This window comes from Carassius gibelio, chromosome B6 (assembly GCF_023724105.1).
Source record: "Carassius gibelio isolate Cgi1373 ecotype wild population from Czech Republic chromosome B6, carGib1.2-hapl.c, whole genome shotgun sequence".
NCBI lineage: Eukaryota > Metazoa > Chordata > Actinopteri > Cypriniformes > Cyprinidae > Carassius > Carassius gibelio.
The window spans coordinates 20,434,593-20,460,330 of record NC_068401.1 but is presented as its reverse complement, the minus strand read 5'-3'; the positions used below and the strand labels follow the sequence as shown (position 1 = coordinate 20,460,330).

The window sequence follows — 25,738 nt, the reverse complement described above, 5'->3', positions numbered from 1 at the left end:
GTCTTTCTGTCAGTGCTAGAGGTGTAAGTTAATCTGTTTTCATTTGTGTGTGTTTTGAAATCTGTGTGTGTATCTTATAAACTATAAACACCTACTAATGAATACATAGTTGCTGTCAGAAGCTGACCTAGAAAAGCCTGGGACTATAGAGGGATAATTAATTAGAAATGTATCTGAAATCAATTCTCCTGGCAAATTAAAGTCACTGTTTAATAATAATAATAATAAATAAAATATTTTCTCTTTAGTTAACAGGCTGTTAAAATGAGTGCTACTTAGAACCAAATAGCTGTAGGAATTACCAAAGTTGGTAAAGTTCTTTGCATCTGTGAAATATTCGGTAATGCTTTAATTTAAGGACCAATTTTCACAATTAACCAGTGGTTTATTAGCATTGATATTACTAGCATATTGGTTTTTTATTAGTACTTATAAAGCACTTATTAATGTCTTATTCTGCATGCCCATATTTTAGATTCCTTAATCCTACCCTTATACCTAAACTTAAATGGTAACACTTTAGATTAGGGACCAATTAATAACTACCTTAATAAGCACTAATAAGAAGTTTATTGAGGTAAAGTTACAGTTGATAGTTAATAGTGAGATTTGGGCCTTAAAATAATATGTGGCTACCTAAACAAATTTAATAATTACCTTAACTATTAATAAGCAGCAAATTAGGATTTTATTGAGGCAAAAATCATAGTTAATAGTTCGTTAAAAGTGTTGGTCTCAAAACTAAAGTGTGGTCAAATATTCAGTCTAGATGGAGCACAGATCTTTCCAAAATTTAAACAAGTAAGTTTCTCTATATTTTGGGGGTTTCTTATAGTCTTATTTTATATTTTGGGGTTTTTTATAGTCTTATTAATATAGCATATTGGAAGAAAGAACAGGTTTGATATAAACATTTAAAGCTTTACTATTTGAGTTTTAAGCCACCTCTACCACCATTCACAATACTGTCTCAAGTATACTTATAGACAAACAGATACCACCTTTTGATGCGATGCACAATTTCTGAAAAAAAAAAAAAAAGTATTTTAATTTTTTTTTTTAAGAATATCACACGTGGACAGGATTTTCAATAACATTTTGATATAGTTTTCAACATTCATTTGCCATTGTCTGTTTCTGTTAAGAGAGTAAAAAAAAAAAATAATAACAAAGAAAAAAAAATCCCTATTATGACTGCAGAGATTTATGTGTTCAGTTTACAGTCTGAGATTTCCTGATTAATGTGTTGTCCCTTCTGGCATTTATCTACAGTACAGATCTATTATGACTATGGAGAATGAACATATTAATTTGAGGATGTCTTGAAGGTGGTTAGCTGTTAGGGTCATCTTTTTTATGATTTCTAATTAAGAAACTACACTGAATAAACAGAAAAAGAACCTATGAACATTTACACTTTCATAATAGACATCCATATGCAATTAAACCTAGAATAATTGCTGACAAAAATGCTCATGTCCATGCAATTTGTCTACCAACTTTATTTGAAATTGGGATATCATTAAATTTAAAGATGAGAATATGCATGTAAACTTGAAACTGAATATATTATATGCCAGTTTTTATGATTGTCACATTAAGCTTTTCCTGTTTAGATTATAATGATTTTATTTTGTCTCAGCTGATGACAAAACACCCTTCAAAGCGTCTGGGCTGCAACCTAGATGGGGAGAGAGATATTCGGGAACATGCTTTCTTCCGTTGGATTGACTGGGAACGTCTGGAAAATAGAGAAATACAGCCTCCATTCAAACCCAAAGTGGTAAGAAAATCCATGCAGGTCCATTCATTTTCAACATATGTGTGTATCTATCATATACTGATGAAAAAACCAAGAATGCTCTTTGACTGAACGTTTTTATGGGGAAATCCTATCTGTGATATGATGTTAATATAACAGTATACTTGAACTACCAAAACCATTTAATGATAAAACAAACAATGCATGAAAAAAAATAAATAAATAAATATATATATATATATATATATATATATATATATATATATATATATATATATATATATATATATATATATATATATATATATATATATATATTAATTTCTGTGCATTCTGATATTTATTAGAATAATTCTAGTTTTTTGGTGAAACGTGTTATAAATTGGTATTGTTTTTCTGTGACAGCACATATGGAGGAAGATACTAAAAGGATAGAGATAGAGCCATTTGTCATATTAAATAGCTTATATTGTCCTTGGTATGGTTGTGTGTGTGTTGTATGAGTGGGAAAGAGAGCAAGGGAGAGGAATGAGCTGTAAAAGCAGTCTGTATACATATATATGACTTCTAAAGTGGGTCATACTGTCGTTGTTTCCTCTTCACAAGCACACATGCTCTCTCACACATATATCATTGAATTGTGCATCCTGTCACATCACTGGGGACAAAACAGAAAAGAAGAGATGGGTTAGTTAGTCTTGAGTATTTGTGTGTTTCTTATGATGTCCTATTTATTTAGTGTGAGTGTGTTATGAACATCACCTGTCAGTTTTTTGTTTTGTATTTGTATTGTTTTTTTGTTTTTTCAACAATTGTGTGATGTCCCCTGAGGACATCCTGAAGCTGAACTGCAGCTTCCTCTCATGGTCAAAACTAGGCCAAAAACAGACCATGTGTCCCTTTTACATTAATGATGAGGGTTAAACAGGCTTAATTCAGCACAGCTACCGTTTTAAACATTTAGCCAATCATTATATCCACTGGTGACGTAGGAAGTGCTCTACATGGACCTCTGTGTCTGAAAAATGGCTTTTTATGGTCTCATAGTTTGTGTGTGATGATAACAGTTGCAACTTTAATTTAACTGCATGCTTGTTAGAACACAATTGTTCCCTCTCATTTTCTCATCATTCACATATGATGGAAAAATCTGCCTCATAAGAGAGCATGACACAGGCATTTACATCTCTCTCAGTGCTTGAGTCACCATTCATCTGTCCTTTCAAATATCACACAATGAGAAGGGGGGAGGGACATCTTCTATTTTAAGGCACATCTTGAGCTTCATGTCTTATGGAATCTGGCAGCTTTACAAAAGGAAACTCCATATTCTTTATTTCTTGCTTTCTTGTAACTGTTTTTGATTGTGCGTGTTAAATTTGGGAAGTCAGGCGATTAAAGACATTACTTAGTTACATGATATTGAATTGATAAGTTGAATTGAAATCATCATTTAGATCAGTTTACTCTTTTTTTTTTTTTTTTTTTTTTTTTCTTTTTTTTTTTTAATAGTGGCCGTGACACTTTTCGCTTTTCTTAAATTTCTTCCATGGAAGGAAAAAAAATTGATACAGGGGCATAATTAAATGTGTTAATTTGGTTAAGAGATATAAACTGACCAGCCTTCTTTTAAACATTGAGTGAAGTCATAAAAGGAAATGTTGTTGGCTGTTGGTTTTGTATTAAAACTATTTAATAAAAGCCCTAAAAGAAGGGTCTGAATCCTGCACGCTGTATAACCCACATATGTATATATCATTGATAAGGAGATTTGAATAATTTATTAATCATAATAATAGGGTTATTATAAATGTGCTTCTGGAACTTTTTCATGCACATGGTATGGAGGTTAAATAAAGGTATTAATGTGCTTTCCACTTAAACTAGTTCAGGTAATTTGTCAAGATGCTTATGAGGTTTAGAATTACTCACGAGTCTGTCGTGAAGAATAATAAATGAGAATAGCTAGTAGGCTATTGTGATTACCATGTTGTTTTGTCATCCAGACGACAATTTATTCTACCAAATAAATCATTTAAGTTTCACATTTCATTTGAGATTTTACAGTTATTTTAGCACATTAATGCAAAGTACTCATGTCAGAAGCTGCTGTCAGTTGCCAGAATGTTTGGCTTCCACATCTGTGTTCTCTAAACTAGTAGAGCCAATTGCATTATCATCCAGATGAAGAGGAACTAGGGCATATAATCTGAAATCTGAGGAGTTCTAATCTGTGCGTTGGACATGAGGGAATTGGGAACTAACATAAATAGGCTCATATTTAACATCAAAATCTCATATTTCCAACAAATAATGTAAAACAAATGAACCATTTAAAATCTGCTTTATTTAGAGTTCAAACCATGTGCAGATAAAACAGTGTAACTTTAAACCGTGTTTGTTGTCTGCATTACAATGTATATTTAAAAAAAAAAACTTTGACTTCATTTCTGTCTGTAGGTAATGAAGGGATTAACACTACATGTTGGTAGTATCACAGTAAATTGTGTCAGAAGTAATCTTTTCTTTTTTTGTAATCTTTCTCTCTTTCTACCTCTTTTTTGTTTTATAGTGTGGAAAAGGAGCAGAGAACTTTGACAAGTTCTTCACACGCACACAGCCACAGCTGACCCCTCCTGATGAGCTGGTTATCGCCAACATCGACCAGGCGGAATTCGATGGATTTTCCTTCATCAACCCTCAATTCGTCCATCCTTCCCTCATCAACAGTGAATAGAATGGGACAAAGGAGGGAATGATTGTGAATCTACCTACTACCCCAAAACTCTTCCATTTCCTTTAGCCTTTTATCTAACAAATGTTAAACCAAAACCACAGTTAGCTCTAGTTGTCATGTCTTTTTTTTTTTTTTTTTTGCTTCAAAATCTAGCAGTTATTTTACACATTTTTCACATCATTTCAATGTAGGCCAGTCGAAGAGTTTACCTTAATGATTGAAAATAGATTGAGAGATTTAATTAAAAAAAGAGTACCACTTAAACTGGGCTGTTTACATTATAAACTGATTGTCTGACTTAGTGAAGACCAGTTTTTAAAAGTCTAGGAGACCATCTTATCTCAAGCCACTGGTGGCTGAAACAGCATGATTTCACCACCTCTACCCAAAGCCCAATAACAAATACAGAGTTGTGTGCTTCCTAAGACAGTCTTCCCATTCAGGATTTCTAAAGGTAATCACCAAAGCCAATGGGGTTTCTGTCTTCCCCTTAGTACTATACCAATTTATCTTTTTACAGAATTACTTCACATTCTGGAGTCTGCAGTGTTTTCTCATTGTAAGTATCGTTAAATGTTTTAAATAAAATAATAAATATAACTCAGTCTAATATTTGCACATATTTCAGGTATGACATGACAACTTGGCACACCAGTTTAACAACTTGTTTGCATTTTCTGTTTGTTCTATGGTAAAAATGTGTGCCAAGAGTTTCTGCTATTGACAGCTGTGGATTCGTGAGATATTATGATAGGTTTCATGTTCCAAGATACCCATATATTACCCAAATGACAGAATAATAAAGGTATTACCTCATTATCCCTTTAATTCACCAAGTGTTTTTAGAATACCCTCTTTTTTTGCCATAGTAGAAATATCCTGTGAACATGAGAAAAATTTGTGCATGTGTGCGTGTCTGTTTTGTTTCGGGAAATGAGGGATATTATGAGAGGGGGAAATATTTAAGTGTTCGAAGCTCTAATTATGTTGTTCTTAAACTCATTGTCTGCATACAAGTAAATACTGAATAGTAAATGTTAATCTCTGCTATACATGCCAAATTACCTTTACATCATTATGTTTGGATTTAACATAATTGATTGTAAAATGTAACACAATTAATTATACCATATTTCTCCTCTTGCTGCTTCAATGTTTTGGTTATACTTAATAATAAATGCCATTTAAACAGTATAAGAACCTTTTAATACCAACTAAATGTGATGTCATTACAATACAGTGGTGAAATTTCTGTGACATTAGGGCAAATTTACAAAAGAATCAACTGTTAAAGGGGCAGGTTCACTCAAAAAGGTAAATTCATCTTTTCACTCAACCTCAAGTTGTTCTGAACCTGTATGAGTTTCTTTCTTCTGTTGAACACAAAATAAGATAGTTTGAAGAATGTTGGCCAGCAACAATTTGGCGGTAGTAATTCCACTGTATTTTTCTCCCATACTAAGGAGGTCAGTGGCTACCAGCTACTGTTTGGTTACCAGCATGAGTAAATGGTGTGTAAAGGATGAAAGGATATTCATTTTTGGGTGAACTCTGACCTTGCCATAAAATCATAGGTGAATTATTAGATGGTTTAAATGTTTTAGTAACTTTCATAGTCCAACTTTTATTGTCCCTTTTAAATGTGTAATCTTTAATTAACCACATCATTACACAGTTATCTATTATAATGCTATTATTCAGGTAAATATTTGTGTAATTGGTATCATTGGTGTGTACTGTTGTAAACACTGTAAAATGATATGGAAATGACCTTGTAGTTTGCATAATGAAATCGTTTACAAATGTGCTTTCGCCATTCGATTTTCCAACTGTACTTTGTCAAAACACCTTTGCTTTTGGCTGTTGTGTGTGACCTAAACGGATTCCGTGGTTTTATAATATGAGCTGATTGGCTGCTGTCATCCTACTATGGTCTGAGAACTTGCCTTTGCTTGCATGTTTTGGTATGAAAATCCACTTGAAAAGATGTATTTATGAAGAATGTTTAGTTATCAGTGGAATATAATATTTAGATTATACGGCTTATTACAGCATGGAGTATGAACAAGGCAGATACATATGAAATATTTTTTTCTCCTTTCACTTATTTAATAACTCTGAATTTCAATTATTTTAATGTCTTGATATTGTAATTTGTGATTCTGTATTGTTCTTCCCATCTTTTTCTGGTTGTTAGAAGTAATGCAAAGTATGTATTAAATTTTAGCATTAGATCAAAATCACACATGGGATAATCGGTTTGGTTCGATTTTAATTGGTTTGATTTTAGATCAAAGGTGTCAGTTTTTTTCTAGCAACATACCTGCCAGTTTGTGTTTGTAATAATGTATTTCCCCTCTTTTTTTATAATGTAACAGCAAATATATGGAAATGTGGCACCATGCCTGTAGTTTAGATTAGCTAACTGCTCTCTTCTTTTTTTTTCTTTTCTTTTCTTTTTTTTTTATGATTTATTAATGGTGATCCTGCCGTAAAAAATCCCTTCATGCTAAAAACACCTTTGTTGAAAATGTATGCAAACTCCCATCTTTCTTTTCTTGGGGCTTTCCAAAAAACAGCTTTGTGTCAGTGCCATGCTGAAACCAGCAGAACCAACATTGCACTAACTGCATAGCCACAACATTTTCCAGTATTGGATCCAGTATTTTGTGCACTAGTCTCATAGCCATACTGTTAACTGAATGTTGTTACTGCTCTTGAGATCATAGTAGAGCATCTTTTGCTCTCTGTATCTGCCGTTCAGTTATGTGCATTACCTTGGCTGTTATAAAGAAAGTTGCATATCCGTTTAAAAGAAAAACGGAAACAAAATGGTTTAACATGGCATGTTTTGAGTTTCCTCTGCTGTAAGATGATCCACTTGCCTTACCCATTTATTTATATTCCTGTGCTGCTGAATTAATGACTGAATACATGAACAAATGAATGAATGAACTGCTTATATTGTTGCTTGTTTCATTCCTTAAGTTGTATAGCTTTTCCTTGAAGGAAAAGTTCACCCAAAAATTGAAATTTTGTCATCATTCACTCACCCTAATGATGTGCAAAAACAAAAAATTTGTTTTTTTTTTTTTTATTATTATATATTTTGAAGATTGTTAGTAGCCAGACAGTTTTAGTTACCATTTAATGAAAATAAAAACAATTATGGAGATGTTTATCAGGATATATTCTTCCTTAGAAGAAAGTAAGTCATACAGGTTTGTTCCAGTACTATTACATTTTGTGTTTGTTGAAGAGAAGACCAAGAACTTTGCTCCTCATTTTACCATAAGATTTGCTCATTACTCTGTGTTCTTAATGTGTAGATGAGTTAGTACATCACCTTTATTTATATAGGTCTTTAAACAAAATACATTGCTTCAAAGCAACTGAACAACATTCATTAGGAAAACTGTCAATAATGCATAATGAAAGTTAAAGGCAGTTCATCATTGAATTCAGTGATGTCATCTCTGTTCAGTTTAAATAGTGTCTGTGCATTTATTTGCAAATCAAGTCAATGATATCGCTGTTACATGATATGTGATACACCACTCTATTGTCCTTTTGCTTTGTGTGACTCAGACCACCTGTTTTATTTTCATCATTTTTTTTTTTTTCATTTAGAGGACAAAATCAACATAATGCCTTACTTTAATCACTTTCTGTCTCTTAAATAGCAAGGTACAGAATTAAACCCAAAGCACTATCTCTGTTCTTACATACTAATATTGGTGCATACATGTATATGTTGTATTTTGTAGCAGTGTATGTTAGCCATGCCTTTGTTGTCTTAACAGATTATATGCTTTTTTTTCCATGCAGTCCTTGTTGCCATTTATACCTAATGTATGATATTGCAAATAAAGAAGGGAAAATGAAACTCAGTCTGCACATGTCCCTTCTTGAAGATAAAGTTGACACTGACTGTGGTGATCTGTTATGATGTCTCATTTAGCAGAGCAGGGTGCAGATAAAATGTTAATGCTAAGAGAGTCATAAGAAGCATGAAATAGGCATTCTTAATATTTTATCCAGAAGCTCAGGACATTGTCAGTCATGTTACCAGAACATTTCCAACGGGAGTTTTCCCCTTGACACATTGCATTAGAATATTCTAATATATAGGCCTATATAGATTAGATTAAAATTAAAACTACACATCAACTGTCAGAATCATCTATGTTTGGGTCTTTTACTTTTCAAAAAAAAGAATCTAATTAGTAAAGCAGGACACTCATATCCCAACAGACTTTACAAAGACCATCTAAATCTCAACATCCATAATAAAGTCTCATGTGGTGCATCCATGGACCATTGACGTCCGTGATGTTGCATTCATCCATTACGCGAAAGGAAACGAGGCTGTGAGAGATACATTCTTTACAATGGCATGCATAAATATATAAAAGTCTTAGATTACGTAATTTTCGCAACTCACAAATTTAGAATCTAACAGTTGTCATGTTGTTAACAACAGTACAATCCAATACATAGTTTTTTCATAGTTCTATCCCTTGCCGACTTGTTTTCATTCGTGACTGAAGGTTTCATATTTACCTGAACTTAAACATACAGCTCAAACAAATAAATAAATAAATTATATCGGTTACATTTGCTGTTTTATATGTCGGTCTAACAACCCCTTAAGTAAATGAAACTTGGTCAGAATTCCGCGAAGCGTTCCAAACTTTATGGCTTTATAGTCAGTCTCTGCAACGATAACACGTTACCCAAAATGCAACATCCATAACAGTAGTGACACCGCAAACAATCACCTATCTACATAATTCCGATAAAACAAGAGCATCGGTACAGTAGGCTACGCTACGTATTCAGACAGTAGCCTAATTGTGTCGTTGTCTGTCCGTGACCCGTAAGTGACGTGCGGAGAGAGGGAGATAGATGTTAGACCATCACCAATATTAAGCCCAGCATGATGTGAGACGCTTTTCAACTTCTTACCCTAAACATGTGTGATGGGTTTTAGAGGTTCTACTTCAGAAAACCTCTCTGCAATGCAATGACATAACGGCTGTTCAACATTTGCGTGAGAAGAACTGAAGAACGCGCGCTAGAAAGGCACGTATCAGCACAGGTATGTAGAACTACTCTGTTGTGTGCGTCGTGTATTATAGCATTGGTTAATATTGGAGTTCATGTGCAGATTTAAAGTGCCGTAACATTTCATGAGACTCGTTCATACCACTAAACATTATTGTTATCCAAATTTTCTTGTTAAAATTCTCACTTTATCAGAAACCTTTTTCCATGGATTTTATTTGCTGCATGATTTTGACAATGCCGTTTTTGTCAATGAATGCAAATGGTTGAGAAGTTGTATTATTTACGTTCTGTGCGGATGTGCCACTTGAAGCCATAATACAAAACATATTGTCGAGCAGCCACACTAATAAATGCAACAAATAAACGTTAAATAGTTTACTGTCAATACATGGAGAATGTGATTATTTAATTGTATTGTTTATTATTTTATATATATTTTTTTATTAAAATAAGTATATCTAAATGTTATTTTAAAAAATTACGTGTAGTAGCCTACACTGAAGAGAGAATTGATGATGGCTGCCACAGCCCACAGTGAATGCTGTCGTTGAAAGTGGGTTCACAGATTCAGTACCAAGGACAGTTTCTCTCTTTATCTCTCTGGGAGCCTCTGAAATGGGCTCATAGTTTGCTGTCATTCCGAATTTCGATGCGTGGATTTTTCCCTCTTAGTTTTACGCTCCAATGTTATATATATTTACCACAGCATGCTGTCTCATATAATTATTCGTTACTCTAGCATTTTTTAGTGTAGCCTATATCCGTAGCGTGTTTTAATCGTATAGGCAGATCAGCGTGGGGCGCCAATCAATTAGCGAGTAACATGTGCTCATCTAACGTACCTCGACCGATTGGAGAGGCTAGGCTCTTGTTCTGTCAAGTTTACTTTTGTAGCTTTGTCGTGGTGCATTTTTGTACATTGTATATTGTTTCTATGTCAATGACATTGAATTTTATATTCAGTGTATGTATATAAATGTTTACATAATTTGTACTCACATCTGTTTGTCACCAGATTTTTGATATCAGCCATATTTTTGACTATATGGCAGCAAGAACACATGAACAGAAATACCAAGGGGAAAAAAGGGGGAAAAAATAATAATTTATACCAAGTGTCAGAAAACAAACACAGGTAATATCACATCCCAGGCCCTGTCCCAAATGGCACCCTAAACCATTGCAATTCTTCCTCTATATCCACACTTTTATCACGTTATGCTGCTCTGACTGTTGTAAGTTGTAAACACATGCTACTACCACTCAGTAGGTGTAACCAAAGCCACTTTAAGGCAATCCTCCACGAAAGATTAAAAAGGATAACACTGCAGTATGCAGGGAATGGTTATCAGTGAAATAGAGGCTTCACTACACAGAATAAACTGCTTTTGTGAGAAATCTTATTATTTAGTGAATCAAAAGACTATTGGCTAATCTTCAACATGCTCAACAATGCTGTGTCTGAAAGATGAAAAATGCTGCCTTCGGAAGACACATTAAAAGGCAGGAGGACATCAGAATTAATTGTTACTGTTGCTTCATGTTCATTTTCTAAGATGCCTTCATCTGATTGATTTTTAAAGCCAGTATATGTATTTTTCACTGCCTTTGATATACCACAAATATGTGCCTTAAATAATGAGACAATTGAGCTAAAAAATTAATAAATCAAGTAAATATGGCATCTGAAAATTGTGGTTGGTGGTTAATTTGTATGCAAATGTAGTTTTTGACTAAACTTTTTGACTTTTCATGTCATTTCTAGCATAAAAATAGTATTGTAGTCATCAAATATTTGTTTAACGAAAGCTCTCTCTGTTTTGTTGTAGATAATTAAACCATTATACATACTGCCTCAGAAGTATGTCTGAAATCAGTTTTGTGAGGTAGTTTCATGCACAAATGCTGCCTGCTAAGTCTTTGCCTTATAGTTAGTGAGGCATCATCCAAGCTGCCTAAGCTTTCAGGAGAAGCATTAATTTTTTACCTATTTTTAGTTTTATAAGAGTAGTCACAGACAAGTTTGCTACAGATAAGATTCAGTTTAGGGCACTCATTCATTTCAGTCATGTTTGCAAAAAGTGATTGACTGTCAGTTTAATGTCAAGGCTACAGTTTAATTGGTTATCAAGTTAAATGTGATCCATGTTGACCAGTGCACTTTTACTAGTGATAGAACAAAAGACCTGCTCTGGTGTAACCAAAGTCACCTTCACCTGCTATGACATCATGTGCATTCCATCTATATCAGCACAGCTTTAATTCAGCCGTAGACACAACAAAGGCCAAAGGTAATCACAGCCATGCAGAGCCATATCGCATGACTGGGAGCGTGATTTTGCTTTTATAAAAAATTTCAGTTGGAATACGTATGTAAGCAAATGTGAAAAAAATGTGAAAAAAACACATAGATTCCCAAAAACCTATCTTCTCTGACTTCTACTTTTTTCTGCCATAGATCTGATAACAGATCTTCTCAAACCTCTCTTACAAAATTAAAAAATACTTAGAGCTAGCAACAATGGCTTGGGCTGATTCAAATAAGTTTTACAAATGTTATAATCTAATCCACTTCATCTGTGATAAAGTACGCAAACACCCCACGAGTGTCACTATGGAAATGCAGAAAATGTCCTCACTTTTATGTGTCTATGATGGCGTAATAAAATAATATTTTGTCTTTTTAAAACTTAACATGTATTGAGCTGGCTTGTGTGTTCCCTCTCGAGAATGGTCTCTCAACATGGCATCAGAAGCTGATGCTTTTGTGGACCCCCTTCCTTCCTAAACCTACCAGAAATCTTATTGCACAATGCCAGTGAAGTTGCAACTCTCACTGTCCAATGCCATCCAAGATGGCAAATAGGGGTCAAATCTTAGTGGCATAAGCTCAAAATCTTCCATTTTCATGCAAATTTCTACTCAAGACAAAGCATACTGTGTTAAGGGCCTGTCGAGGCCCCAGGCACCCACAAATTCTGTGTCCTGTGCCTGGGTCTCGCCCATGCGGAGGCAGAATTTGCTGGGTAAGGGTCTTAGGGACAGTTAGACACTGCTCAACACTCCTTTATCTCCCTCCTGCCTCTTTGGAGATGCTGTGAGACTATCAAGGAGCACTTTTCTGAAGCACAGAAATGCTCCAAAGCAATTAGCCATTTCCTGCCGCACCGGGCTGCGGCACATCCCCCAGCATGGAGTAGATCGCTATCCGCTTCCAACCAGCTATCGAAGCAAGCTCCTACTGCTTCTGCTTCATCAGTGCTGAAACGTTCTCACAAAGTCCCCTTGGTGGTTGCAGGATTACAGTTGGCCGTTACAGTATGTTGTGACTTTTCAGAATGAAACAAAATCTGTTACACCCTCACAAAAAGAGCCTTTTGTTCTCTTCTAGTGATAGCGGCTTCTCACAGACGGCACTCGGCCATGGAGCCGGGAAAAAAGTTGGGCTCGCAGCTCCCCGGGGGATCATGTATGAAGTTTTGGACCTCCGCCACCAGGGCTCGCTCTCAACATTTCACACATACACACATCTGTGTCACTCACACATTCAGGGGAGGGCTTGTGTTTCCCGTTAATAGGCAATACACGACCTATGCTACCATATAGCATGCCCCATACGCATCCCTGGCATACAGTGGCATTACTCAGAATGCAGAGGGCAAGCACTCTGTCCATTTTGCCAATTTGTGAGAGCATGGTGGTCCATCCCGCGCATTTCAGATTGGGAGTGGAATGTTATAGAGATTGGCTACATTTTTCAGGTTCGGCACAGAACACCCCGGTGTGTCAAGGGTGTGGTTATGTCGACAGTACCCGCTCACAACGAGTCAGTGCTGAGGCAAGAGGTTCTCAAACTCATTGAGAATCATGCAATAGAAGTTGTCCCTATGAGCGTGCGAGAGAGATTTGGTTCTACAGCCGCTACTTTGTTGTTCCAAAGTAGCCAGAAGTCACCTTTATTTATATAGAATTTTTATCTATACAGATCGTGTCAAAGCAACTGAACAGCATTAATTAGGAAAATAGGGTGTCATTAAATTCAATGATGCCATCATCCAGCTCAGTTAAGTTTAAATAGTAACTGTGCTATCAAGTCGACGATATCACTGGAAATTAAGGAACCAAAAACCCATCAGTGACACAATGGAGAAAAAGCCTTGCAAGAAACCAGGCTTAGTCGGGGGGTCAGTTCTCCTCTGGCCAGAGGAAACCAGAGGTTAAAATTCAGGCTACAACAAAGTCAGATTGTGCAAAAGAATCATCTGTTTCCTATGGTCTTGTCCCGGTGGCCGTATAGGACACAAGGTCTTGACTGTGGATCTGTCTCTGGAGTTTATCTAGTTGTCCTGGTCTCCGCTGACATTAAGGGATGTAAAGGTCCTCTCTAGGTGCTGATCCACTATCTGGGCTGGATACATACTGGATCCGAATGACTAATATTAGCATAGACGCCATTCTTCTAATGATGTAACAAGTACATTGTGTGCTAAGTGGTCTGGTTCTGGTTTTCCTAATTAATGAAGCCTAATAATCCTTTAACGGATTTTAATATTAGAAATGTGTTAGTGTGTTATGTGTTAGCCTGGTTAAAGAGATGGGTCTTTAATCTAGATTTAAACTGACAGAGTGTGTCTGCCTCCTGAACAATGTTAGGCAGGTTACTCCAGAGTTTGGGCGCTAAATAAAAAAAAGTATCTGCCACCCACAGTTGATTTTGATATTTTAGGTAATATCAGAGTTTTGAGAATGGAGCGGATGTTATAAAAACTATAAAATTGTTAATAGGGTGCCAGTGTAGTGTTGACAGAACAGGGCTAATATGCTCATTATTTCTGGTTCTAGCAAGAACTCTTGCTGCTGCATTTTGGACTGGCTACAGTTTGATTATTAAGCGTGCAGAACACCACCCAATAAAGCATTACAATAATATAATATTGAAGTCATGACTCATGAACACATGAATTAATGTTCCTCTTTAGGAACTCGAGCTGCGTCGAATGCTTTGGGGAAACGCCTTTGGCAAGATCAACTCTGTATATCATGTGCAATCTGTCCAATGGAAGGGTGTGATGTCACGGGTGGGGTGACGTAGCGACCAGGAAGCTATAAAGGCACAAAGCCACGCAGCTGACTTCAGCTTTTTGTCTTTCAGCAAGCGCTCTGTGTGTGCATGTCATTCTGTCTCATCAGTCTTATTTATTGTCGTTTGTCACTATTAGTCCCTGTAGCTATAGTATGTTAAAGAGCAAAGCTAAGACTAGGCATCTGAAGGGTGAATCCAGACCACGTTTCAGATTGTGTGTTCCTCCCTGCTCAACAAAGCTAAACATTAGAGGCGGGGATACACACAGTCTGTGCATGGTCTTCTCGAAGAGAGCCCTCTGGGATCAAAGCACACGTGAAATCATATGCAGTGTACTTCGATCCCGGAGGGCTCTCTTCGAAAAGTGAGCCTTCACCAGTGTTCCTCGCGTTACCGGTCCCGCTGTCACCAAGGCGTAGCGTCGCCGGCATTCGTTGGGTTTGCAGATCGAACTGCTGGAGGGAATGGAGACAGGCATGTCCTTACCTCCTACCTTACCCATCAGATCTGCCCGATTCCTGGGTTCGGAAGTCTGAGCTTCGGTTCTTCCCTCGAGCATCGGGCTTGACGCTCTGCCTTTCTTTCTCTGAGGACATTGACAAGGAGGGTGTCGGCGAGCTTGTAGATGCGCAAACATAAAGTTGCATAAGCACCATTATACAACAAACAGTGTTATGCCTAAAATTATACGGGGAGTGTTAATGAGCAGCTATTTAATCTCTGAGGGGATTAATATTGTTTGTGTGACTAAGCTATTCGTGCGCTGTACTTCCATATATCCATCCTTCCACAACACAGGAAGTTTCTGAGGTTCGCTTTCGGGGGCAAAGCCTACCAATATCGAGTACTTCCCTTCGGCCTTGCACTCTCAACCTGCATGTTCACGAAATGTGTAGATGCGGCTCTGGTTCCCCTCCATATGCAGGGCATCCGCATTCTGAACTATATCGACGATTGGTTGATTTTAGCTCAATCAGAGCAGATGGCGGTTCGACAACGAGATGTCGTTCTCGCACATATGGGGGAGCTGGGTTTGAGACTGAATGCCAGGAAGAGGGTACTTTCTCCAGTTCTCCCTGAGGGGGAATCCATTACGAACTATCAAGGTCACGCGGCGATGCCTTCGTGCCTTAGACATATGGAAGAAACCTTGGTTCTTGAATCAGGGCCTGGTGCTGGGAGCTCTTGGTTGATGTGTAATGCTAGCGACAGACACATCCCTCACAGGTTGGGGTGCCATGAGTGGCCACCCTGCCCGCGGTCTGTGGAGTGGTCGCCATCTGACATGGAATACCAGTTGTCTAGAGATGCTAGCTGTGCATTGAAAATTGAAATATTTCCTCCCCGACCTAAGAGGTCACCATGTGTTGGTGCCCACTGACAACACATTGGCGATCTCTTATATCAGTCACCAGAGAGATATGCATTCGCGCCCCTTGTACAAGCTGGCACACCAGATCCTTCTGTGGTCCCAAGACATAGGCCGAGGGCTGAGGGGCTTCACCCCAAAGTGATGGAGTAGATATGGAGAGTTTTTGGACCTCTCTGCGACTCAAGAGATATCACAATGTCCCCTCTGTTTCTCTCTAGTTCATCCAGTTCCTCTGGGACTGGACGCTATGGTACAGACCAGGCTGAGGCTTCGTCTATATGCCTTTCCCCTATCGCTCTGCTCCCGGGAGTTCTGGCGAGAGTACACCGGGACAGGGTCCGTCTTCTATTAGTAGATTGTTCTGGCCGGGCCCAGTATTTCTTTCTCCTCGATGCATCTCCATGGGAGATTCCGATCAGGACAGATCTACTTTCTCACCAAATAATTCAATGTGAAAGTGGTGGGTGTGGACCCTGAGGGGCACAGTTCATAGCTTCCGGTCTCTTAACCGAAGTTGTTGAGACCCTCCTCCAATCCAGAGCTCCCTTTACGAGGAAACTGTACCCCCTGAGGTGGAAGCTCTTCACCTCATGGTGCAGAGACCACCAGCTTGACCCTGTTAATTGCCCAGTTGGTACAGTTCTTGAGTTTTTCCAAGCTAGGCTATCTGCGGGGTTAACTCACTCCACCTTAAAGGTGTATGTGGTGGCCATAGCTGCTTACCACATCCCTTTCAACAGTCAGTCAGTGTAGTCTAGTTACACTTTCCTCCGCGGTGCGCTGAGGCTGAGACCTCCAGTACGGTCCCGTTTTCCCCCCTGGGACTTGGTTGTGGTGTTAGAGGCTCTTTGTAAAGCTCCATTTGAGCCGATTCATGATATCTCAGATAGACATCTGACCCTTAAGACTGCCCTATTATTGGCAATTACTACTCAAAAGAGAGTTGGAGATCTTCAGGCCCTCTCGGTGGCCCCTAACTACTTAGACTTTGCCCCTGGTATGGCCAAAGCATTTTTATAACCCCGAGCTGGTTACGTTCCTAAAGTTCCCTTTGTTACGCCACAACCCATAGTACTGCAGGCCTTCTGCCCTCCCCTTTTTCAGGAGCCAGACCAGAAGAACAGGCTATCAACGTCTCCTATGAGTCCTCTGGTCTTCCCCTTCCTTTGGGAGCCAAGGCTCACTCTACTCGGGGTTTGGAATTTGTCCTCTTGCCTTAGCTGTGCTCTTTGGATACACACTATACTACTAGGCAGGGGCTTGGAAGTTTGGCAGTGTTGGCACATTGTTCCCCATTGTTTTTTCCAGGCCATAACAGTGAAAGCTAACACAGTGCTTCCGCATGATATCTCCCAAAGGTAACATGTAAAGCGTGAAAAGTAATGGCCCTAGTGCTGAGCCTTGAGGTACTCCATGCTGCACTGATCGATATGATACCTCTTCATTTACTGCAACAAGTTGATGCTGGCCAGATAAGTACAATTTGAAACATGCTAATACACTTCCATTAATGCCAGCAAAGTTTTCTAGTCTATTCAAGAGAATTTTGTGCTGGTTAATGCAGCACTACGATTCAATAGCACTAATAGACAAGCTCACGGAGACTGTAACATCTTATATCAGTGAAGACATGTGCATTCCTACCAGGACTTACAACAACTTACAACAATTGCCGCATTTCCACCGAAATGACCTGGAACAATTGTACCAGGAACTTTTTTTGCCATGGAACTATCCCCCCCCCCCCCCCCAGACATGTTGCTTTAATTTTAACATATAGATAAATTGAATACAGACCAAAGATTACCTGTTAGATTTACCCAAAATAAATATTTTTTTTTTTATGTTTAACCACTAAAGAGACATCAGAGCCTGTGGCAAATGTCAGAAGGGCTAGCCGAGTTGAGACTGCTCTAGGCGGATACATGAGCACTGAGGTCACGCTGATCGCATGGAACGGATCATCTCCGAAATCGGCAAACACATTTTTAAATAGGTTCTGTCTTTATAAATAAACCACAGATTTGAGTTTTAAACAAGTACATTCTCATTTCATGACACAATAACAGTAATATTTCGAAAATGATCCGAATAACTGGTGGTGAAATCACAATGCTGAGTAAACTCAACCAATCAGCATGTTTAGCGCCCATGTCCCACCCCCAAAAGTTCCAGGAACTTTGAAAAAGTACTACCTCGCCAACAGGGACTTTCTGAGGTGCATTGTTTTTGTTTTTTTTTTTACATGTAACTTTATTTAGATCCTGGTTCCTGGGTTTTCAGTGGTGGAAACGTGGCTAATGACAAACCATGGTTCTCTGCAAAACTCAGAAATCTCTGTCAGGCCAAAGAAGATGCTTACAGGAAGGGGGACAGTCTTGTATAAACAGGCTAAATACATACTGGAAAAGGAGATCAGAGTGGCAAAGAGGAATTATTCTTAGAAAATAATGACTCAGATCACTTCCAGCAACTCCGCATCAGTGTGGAAATGTCTGAAGGAGATCACCAACTACAAGACACCATCCCCCAGCACTGTGGAGAATCAACAACTGGCAGATGATCGGAATGAGTTTTACTGCAGGTTTGAAACAACACCCAACACCTGCCCTGAACACCTCTCAACACAACCATTCAGACCAATCAGACCTCCTGAAACTCACTCTCCCCCACAGATGAGGTGCTCCAGGTCTTCAAGAAGCAGAAAAGGAAAAAAGCACCAGGCCCAGATTGTGTTACACCAGCCTGTCTGTAATCCTGTGCTGACCAGCTGGCCCTCACATATCACACAGATCTTCAACAGATCACTGTGTGAAGCCCCTTCAGGCCTCAACCACTCCACCATCATCCCCATCCCAAAGAAATCCAAAATGACAGAACTAAATGACTACAGTCCTGTTGCTCTAACATCTGTGGTGATGAAGTAATTTGAAAAACTGGTGCTAGCCCACCTGAAGGACATTACTGGACCCTTACTGGATCGTCTTCAGTTTGCCTACAGAGCCTACAGTCTGTGAATGATGGAGTAAACATTGGACTGCATTATGTTCTGCAACATCTAGACAGACCAGTGACTAATGGTAGGATGCTATTGACTTCAGGACTTCAGCTCGGCCTTTAACACGATCATTCCAAACCTTCTCCTGCCCAAACTAACTTCCATCTGTCAGTGGATCAACAGCTTCCTAACAGACAGGCAGCAGCTAGTGAGGCTGGGAAAATACACATCTAGCACCTGTATGATCAGCACTGGAGCTACTCAGGGCTGCGTTCTCTCCCCACTGCTCTTCTCCCTCTATACCAATGACTGCACATCTAAAGAGCCCTCTGTCAAGATCCTGAAGTTTGCAGATGACACCACACTCATCGCCTCATTCAGGACAGTGACGAGTCTGCCTACAGACATCAGGTTAAAGAGCTGGATGTCTGGTGCAGTCTCAAACACCTGGAACTCAACAAACTCAAAACTGTGGAGATGATCGTGGATTTCAGGAGAAACCCCTCTGCTTTGCCCCCACTCACCATCATGGACAGCACTGTGACTGCAGTTTTCTGGAGTCTCTTAGGACCTTAAGTGGGACATTCACATGGACTCCATTGTGAAAAAGGCACAGCAGAGGTTGTACATCCTTCACCAGCTGAGGAAGTTCAACCTGCCACAGGAGCTGCTGAAAAAGTTATACTCTGCCATCACTGAATCTGTCCTCTGCACTTCAATAACTGTCTGATTCAGCTTAGCTACCAAATCTGACCTTTAGAAGACTACAGAGGGTAGTCCGGATTGCTGAATGAATCATTGGTACAACCCTCCCTTCTATTCAACAACTGTACTTATCCAGAGTGAGCAGAAGGTCTGGCAAAATCACTCTGGACCCCTCACATCACACTTCCCCTTTGAACTGTTGCCATCTGGTCGACGCTACAGAGCTCTGAGAACCAGAATGGTCAGACACAGGAACAGTTTCTTCCCCCAGGCAATCCATCTCATGAACACTTGACAATAACTGTGGAACACACATCACTATTTATACACTCATACACTAATTTATCTAACGCCATACCTAGTCTATACTTCAAATTTGCACATAGTATACTTGTAAACACAAAACTGTGTTTTTGTTCTGACACTGTCATTCTGTTGCACTGTGGAAACTTCTGTCACAAATTCATTGTATGTGTAAACATACCTGGCAATAAAGCTCATTCTGATTTTGATTCTGATTCTGAGAAATACAACCATGATCAGATGATAACAGCAGGTTATTTGAAAATCTGATGAGAGCAGCCTTGGTACTATATAGACTAAAGCTTGAATTTAAATCCTCACAGATACCATTTTCTCTACGAAGGAATATCATTTTGAGGATTTTACCTTTTCTAGTATCTTGGACAGAAAATGAAGATCCGAGATCGGCCTGTAATTAACTGGTTCTTTGGGGTCTAGTTGTGGTTTTCTGATGAGAGGCTTAATAGCAGTCAGTTTGAAGGTTTGGGGGACATATCCTCATGACAATGACAAAATTTATAATAGTCAGAAGAGGATCTATGACTTCTGAGAGCACCTCTATTAGGAGTTTAGATGGAATAGGGTCTAACATACTTTTTGTTGGTTTAAATGATTTAAAATCAATTCTTCCTGTTTTAAAGTAGAGAATGAGTGGAACTGTTCCTCGGGGTATCTATAATGCACTGTCTGATGCAATACTGTAGCTGACGACTCCATGGTTACAATTTTATCTCCAATAGATAAAATACTTGGAAATAAAGTAGGTCATAAAGTCATTACTGCTGTGCTGTTATGAAATGTCAACACTTGATGATGCTTTATTTTTATTTAATTTACCCACTGTATTGAATGAATACCTGAGGTTATGTTTGTTTGTTGTTTCTACAAGAGAAGAGAAGTAATCAGATCTAGCCGTTTTTAATGCTTTCTGTAGGATAGGTTCCTTTCCCGCCAAGCAATACAAAATACCTCTAGTTTTGTTTTCCTCCAGCTGCTCTCCATTTTCCCGGCTGCTCTGTTTAGAGTACAAGTGTGCTCATTATATCACGGTATCAGACTGTTTTCCTTAATCTTCCTTAAGCGTAAAGGAGCAACGGCATTTAGAGGGAGTCAATAGTTTCTGTTACATCATCAAGATGTTCTGAGTTTTAAGATGTGCTAAGGAATTGAAGTAGAAGTAGAAGTAGAATTTAAAGTTTTAGCAATATGAAGTTTATACAAGACTAGATAATTATCTGTGATATCATCACTTGGCTGCATAATTTCAACACCATCATCATCAATTCCATGTGACAGTATTAAATCTAGTGTATGATTTTCAACAATGAGTAGGACCTGACAAATGTTGTCTAACCCCAATAGAATTCAAAATGTCTATGAATGCTGATCTCAATGCATCCTTTCCATTATCAACATGGATATTAAAATCACCAACAATTAAAACTTTATTTTTTCAAACAAGGCTTTATTGAACTACTCTAATACACACAAACTAAACTAACGAAAACACACAAACATTCATTCAAACAGTGACAGAGAAAAGTGATGTTATAAACGGAGGGTGAATGGAGTCCCAAGTGTCTAGCGTTAGACACTATTTCTTGACCGCAACCTGAGACGCGTTCTGAGGGACAACACTCGATGGTGAGTGGTGGGTTGGCTCTGCCAGGTGGTGCTTCGTTCGCGAGACTTCCTGGATTGTGGGTTGCTATGCAACGGAGTTTCTCTGAGAGGGTTTTTCTTTAACAAAGTTCAATGAAGGATCTTATGGAAGAGTTGGTGAGTTTTGAGTCTTGGTGGTTTGAAGAGTACACGCTAGACGATGGAAAGGTCAACACCAAACATAAGCAAGAGCAAAGTCACTGCAAAAATAGGGCAAAAAGCAATGCAAAGCTGCGTGTCATTGGGTTATAAGCGTGTCCATCTCACCCATCCTTCTTGCGACAGTGCGACAGCCAATCAGATCTGGTCTTGGGCGGGACCTACGCCCCGTGCTCTGGTTCTTGCACGTAATTAGCATAATGTCCACGTGATCGTGTGTGTCCAAACTCCTGAGAGTTTAGTTTAAACGCTTTAATAAGCAAACTTAATAGTTTAAATATGGTGCATCCTACACACATCTACTTCATATCAAAATTCTAGAAATCATCACACAAAATTAACTTGAGTAATATAAAGCAAACCTAAAACAGAGAATACACATGTATGAGGCAACCTCTGGTGATTAGTTCCTATAATTGAGGTAGAAAACCCTACCCTACCCTACAGCCCTATAGGCTGTAACGAAAGTTAAACACACAGAAATAATTCCACAGGTTATTTAAAACATACATGATACGTAAGATATATGTGAGGTAAATACTTGTATTCAATTCAACTTATTGGAAGCAATTTCGAGGCCGTTGTTTGTTTCAGTCTATTGGTTTTGGAGACAAAGTCTCATTAATGCATGTTTTATGATGCACTAATGGTTCAATGGGGAATCGTTCTAAACTGTGGAATGCGGTGTTGGGTTCTTTTAATGAAATGGACTGTTCAAGGGTAATCCTACACAGTACAAACATCGCAGGGGATCACAGGGGAAACACTTGTTTCTCTGGATAATGTTATATGAAGCACTATAACTTCAAACTAGTTATTCCTGAAGCCCTCCCTCTGAGAAATACTACAAATATTTGTATAAATTGTAGCAACACTTCTCCCTTTACCGTTTGGATGCGGCTCATGTTTATAAAAGTAATCTTGAAAGGTTAGAAAATGATGTAATCATCTTGTTTCATATCATATGAATCATATCATTTACAAAAACTGCTTTCATAGAAAGGGATCTGATATTCAATAAGCCAAGCATTATAATTTGTTAATTCATATTACATCTGAACACATAATAGAGTTGGCAATCTCTGTCCAGTCCTAGACCTGAGACCCATCAACCATGCAGTTTACAAACGCACTTTCAAAATGACAATGCCACAAATTCGGCCCAAAGATTGGTTTAGTTCAATGGACCAGAAGGTCATATATTTTCACATTCAGATTGCCTCTTTAAACAGGCGCTTTCTGAGATTTGCATTCGAAGGCACAACATATTAGTTAACGGTGATGCCATTCGGGCTAGCTCTGGTGCCGTGCATGTATGCAAAATGTGTAGATGCAGCACTTTACCATCAGAGAGTGAGTGGAATACACATCTTGAACTATTGAATCATGTATCTGGGGGTGCAATTGGACTTAGTCTTAATGAGGGCTCAGGGTCAGGACTGCATACAAGATTTAATGCCTGCTCTGAATACTTTCAGTCTGGGATGGGAGGTTTTTTGGACAGATGGTGGCATCCACAAATGTGTGCCACTTGGTCTTCTCTATAAGCACCCCCTCCAGATATTGCTGAAAACACAGGTTTTGGAAATGTGGGCTTTGAAAAATGGTTGGGTGTTGAACGCACTGAAACCATGGCGAAACCCCGACCTGTACCAATGTGGCACCCAGCTAGGTCATGTCCAGCGGATGTGTCAACAATGGTCTGGGGAGCTTATTGCGATGGTGTACCGGCATCTGGCTACTGGACGGAGTTTGAGAAATATGTGGTGCAGATATGCTATCAAGGGACGGGTTCCTCATGGAGAATAGAGACTGAACCATGGGACCAGGACCATGCACAGTGGGGTGGCCTGGTGGCTAGAGCTACTGCGCCTTTGCCCTCATCGGCTGAGTTACCCCTCTCATCAATCCCCCCATCACTTCAGCTCAAAGTCTGTTAACGCTCCGCTAAAGATCTGCTGATTCCACTAATCCACTCTGTGTTTTCCCTCCTGCTACATTTCTCATGATCTGTGTGCTGCTCTCTGGAGCGGAGACCACAGTTCCAATTGCATTAATAGGTAGATGCATTACAATCCACATTACAGTCAGTGGATGATTCACGGAATTAGTAATTTGCTAGTTTGTTTTTTATTTCTGTCTGTAATGATTTTCTCTGGGTCTTTAAAAAGTGATAACAAAATATCCACGTCTAATCAAATTATTGTAACTGATATGATCTAATATAAATAACACAAAATTTGCTTTCATTGGCACACTATGTAGACTTCGCAAAAAAGAAGATATACAGAGACACTTCTCTTGTATTTACAATTCTTGTATTTAAGTATATCTCCCGTTATAATCACACATATAATCTATAACACATTTTATTAAAACCATATTAATAGTAGTCCTAAAAATTGTTTAAAAGTAATATAAATGTTCTAAATGAGTTGTTTATTAATATATAGTATATATTTGTGCTGTACAATATTAAATTAAATGTCTAATACTTATAGGGGAGAGTGGGGTAAGATAAGCCATTTTCAAATATATATTAAAATGATGCAGAAGTATAATGAAAGTATATATCCCATCATAATGAAAGTATTCCTATCATTTTAAATGACCAGAATGTATCTATGACAAAGGGTTCCAAAAATATGGCTTCTTATAAAAAAGTGTTCCCATGGTTCAGTTTGCCTAGAGTTAGGGGTAAGTTGACCCAGTTCGAGTCAGTGGGTAAGATGCACCATCTGACCAAATCTGATTCAAACCTATGTGGTATAAATAATAATTTAAAGAAAATTTATTTTAGCAAATTTAAGCTCAAAAGAGAAATGTATATAAATAATTACAATTAATGAATTAATTAAGCCAAAATAAATTATTAATTGCAATTATTTATATGAGCTACCAGCAGTAAATGTAGCAGAATTCAATTTCCATCAACTAATCTGTTCGTCCAGCGAACATTTAGCATAATTTCATATAAACTCTAAGAAAGGAAATTTTCATGGCCACAGAAAATACTTTCATACAGTATTAATGTATTAGAGCATGTAGCAAAATTGGATTCGAAAAGGCACATTGATTTGTAAGGTAGAATCAGAAACTCATGTAATTGGTGCACAAGAGTTTTATTAACTAGACACTACCGCAAACTAGTCTAACAAACAAACAAACATACAATCACTCATACAGGGGAAAGGGCAAATTACATTTGATGGATGATACCATCAGGAAAACCAGAGATTGAAGCTATGAAAAGAGTGAGTTAACCACCTGCGTAAAACCATCAGTTTCGTTTATAAAGGGATCTATAGCTTATACGAAACCTCTGTGAACAAGAAGGCCTGGAACAAGCATCTGGATGCAAAGTCTTGATGGTTTGGAGGTTCGGTGGTGTAGGAGTCACAATCATGTTCTTCTGGTTTTGAAGAGTGATGAATTCCAAAGATGTCCTGACTCGATGGTGATTGGGAGTTTCTTCCCATTGGAAAGTGAAAAAGAAGCTAAGAGAGGCGTCAGCTGAGATCCTAAGATCTTTGGTGAATGGAAAGTCAAGGCACGAGGCCTGGCGCAAACTTAGAGGGTTGCAGAAGCATTCTAGCTCACATACTTTTAGCAGAAGGAAAAGAAATCACAGGCATGTCTGTGTGTGAGCCTTTTTAAAGTCTGAGATGGTTTACACCTCTCAGAATGGAATTTGTCCAATGAGAAAGGCTGAAATTCCACGCATGCAGGAGTTTTTGGAATACTGGGGAGTTTTATGACCCTTTGTGTGAGAGCATGGGCGTTTGCAAATGGAACTTGAGTGGGTGGGTGATGCAAATATTAATGTACTAACGGCTCTTAGAACACTAATATGTTGCATAGGTATAAACATATTGTCATGATTCTGC

General features: G+C 38.3%; 2 protein-coding genes across 2 annotated transcripts in view; both read left to right on the top strand.

Moving 5' to 3' along the window:
* Positions 1–8,385, top strand: part of prkcaa (protein kinase C, alpha, a) — a 112,491-nt gene extending 104,106 nt beyond the window's left edge. The window contains exons 16-17 of the mRNA XM_052558648.1: positions 1,643–1,783; positions 4,335–8,385. Coding sequence (XP_052414608.1) covers positions 1,643–1,783; positions 4,335–4,499 — 306 coding nt within the window. The 3' untranslated portion in view covers positions 4,500–8,385. The remainder of the gene's footprint in view (positions 1–1,642; positions 1,784–4,334) is intronic.
* Positions 8,386–9,410: 1,025 nt separating this feature from the next.
* Positions 9,411–25,738, top strand: part of cacng5a (calcium channel, voltage-dependent, gamma subunit 5a) — a 46,484-nt gene continuing 30,156 nt past the window's right edge. The window contains exon 1 of the mRNA XM_052559626.1: positions 9,411–9,600. The gene's annotated coding sequence lies outside the window, so the exon portion shown is untranslated. The remainder of the gene's footprint in view (positions 9,601–25,738) is intronic.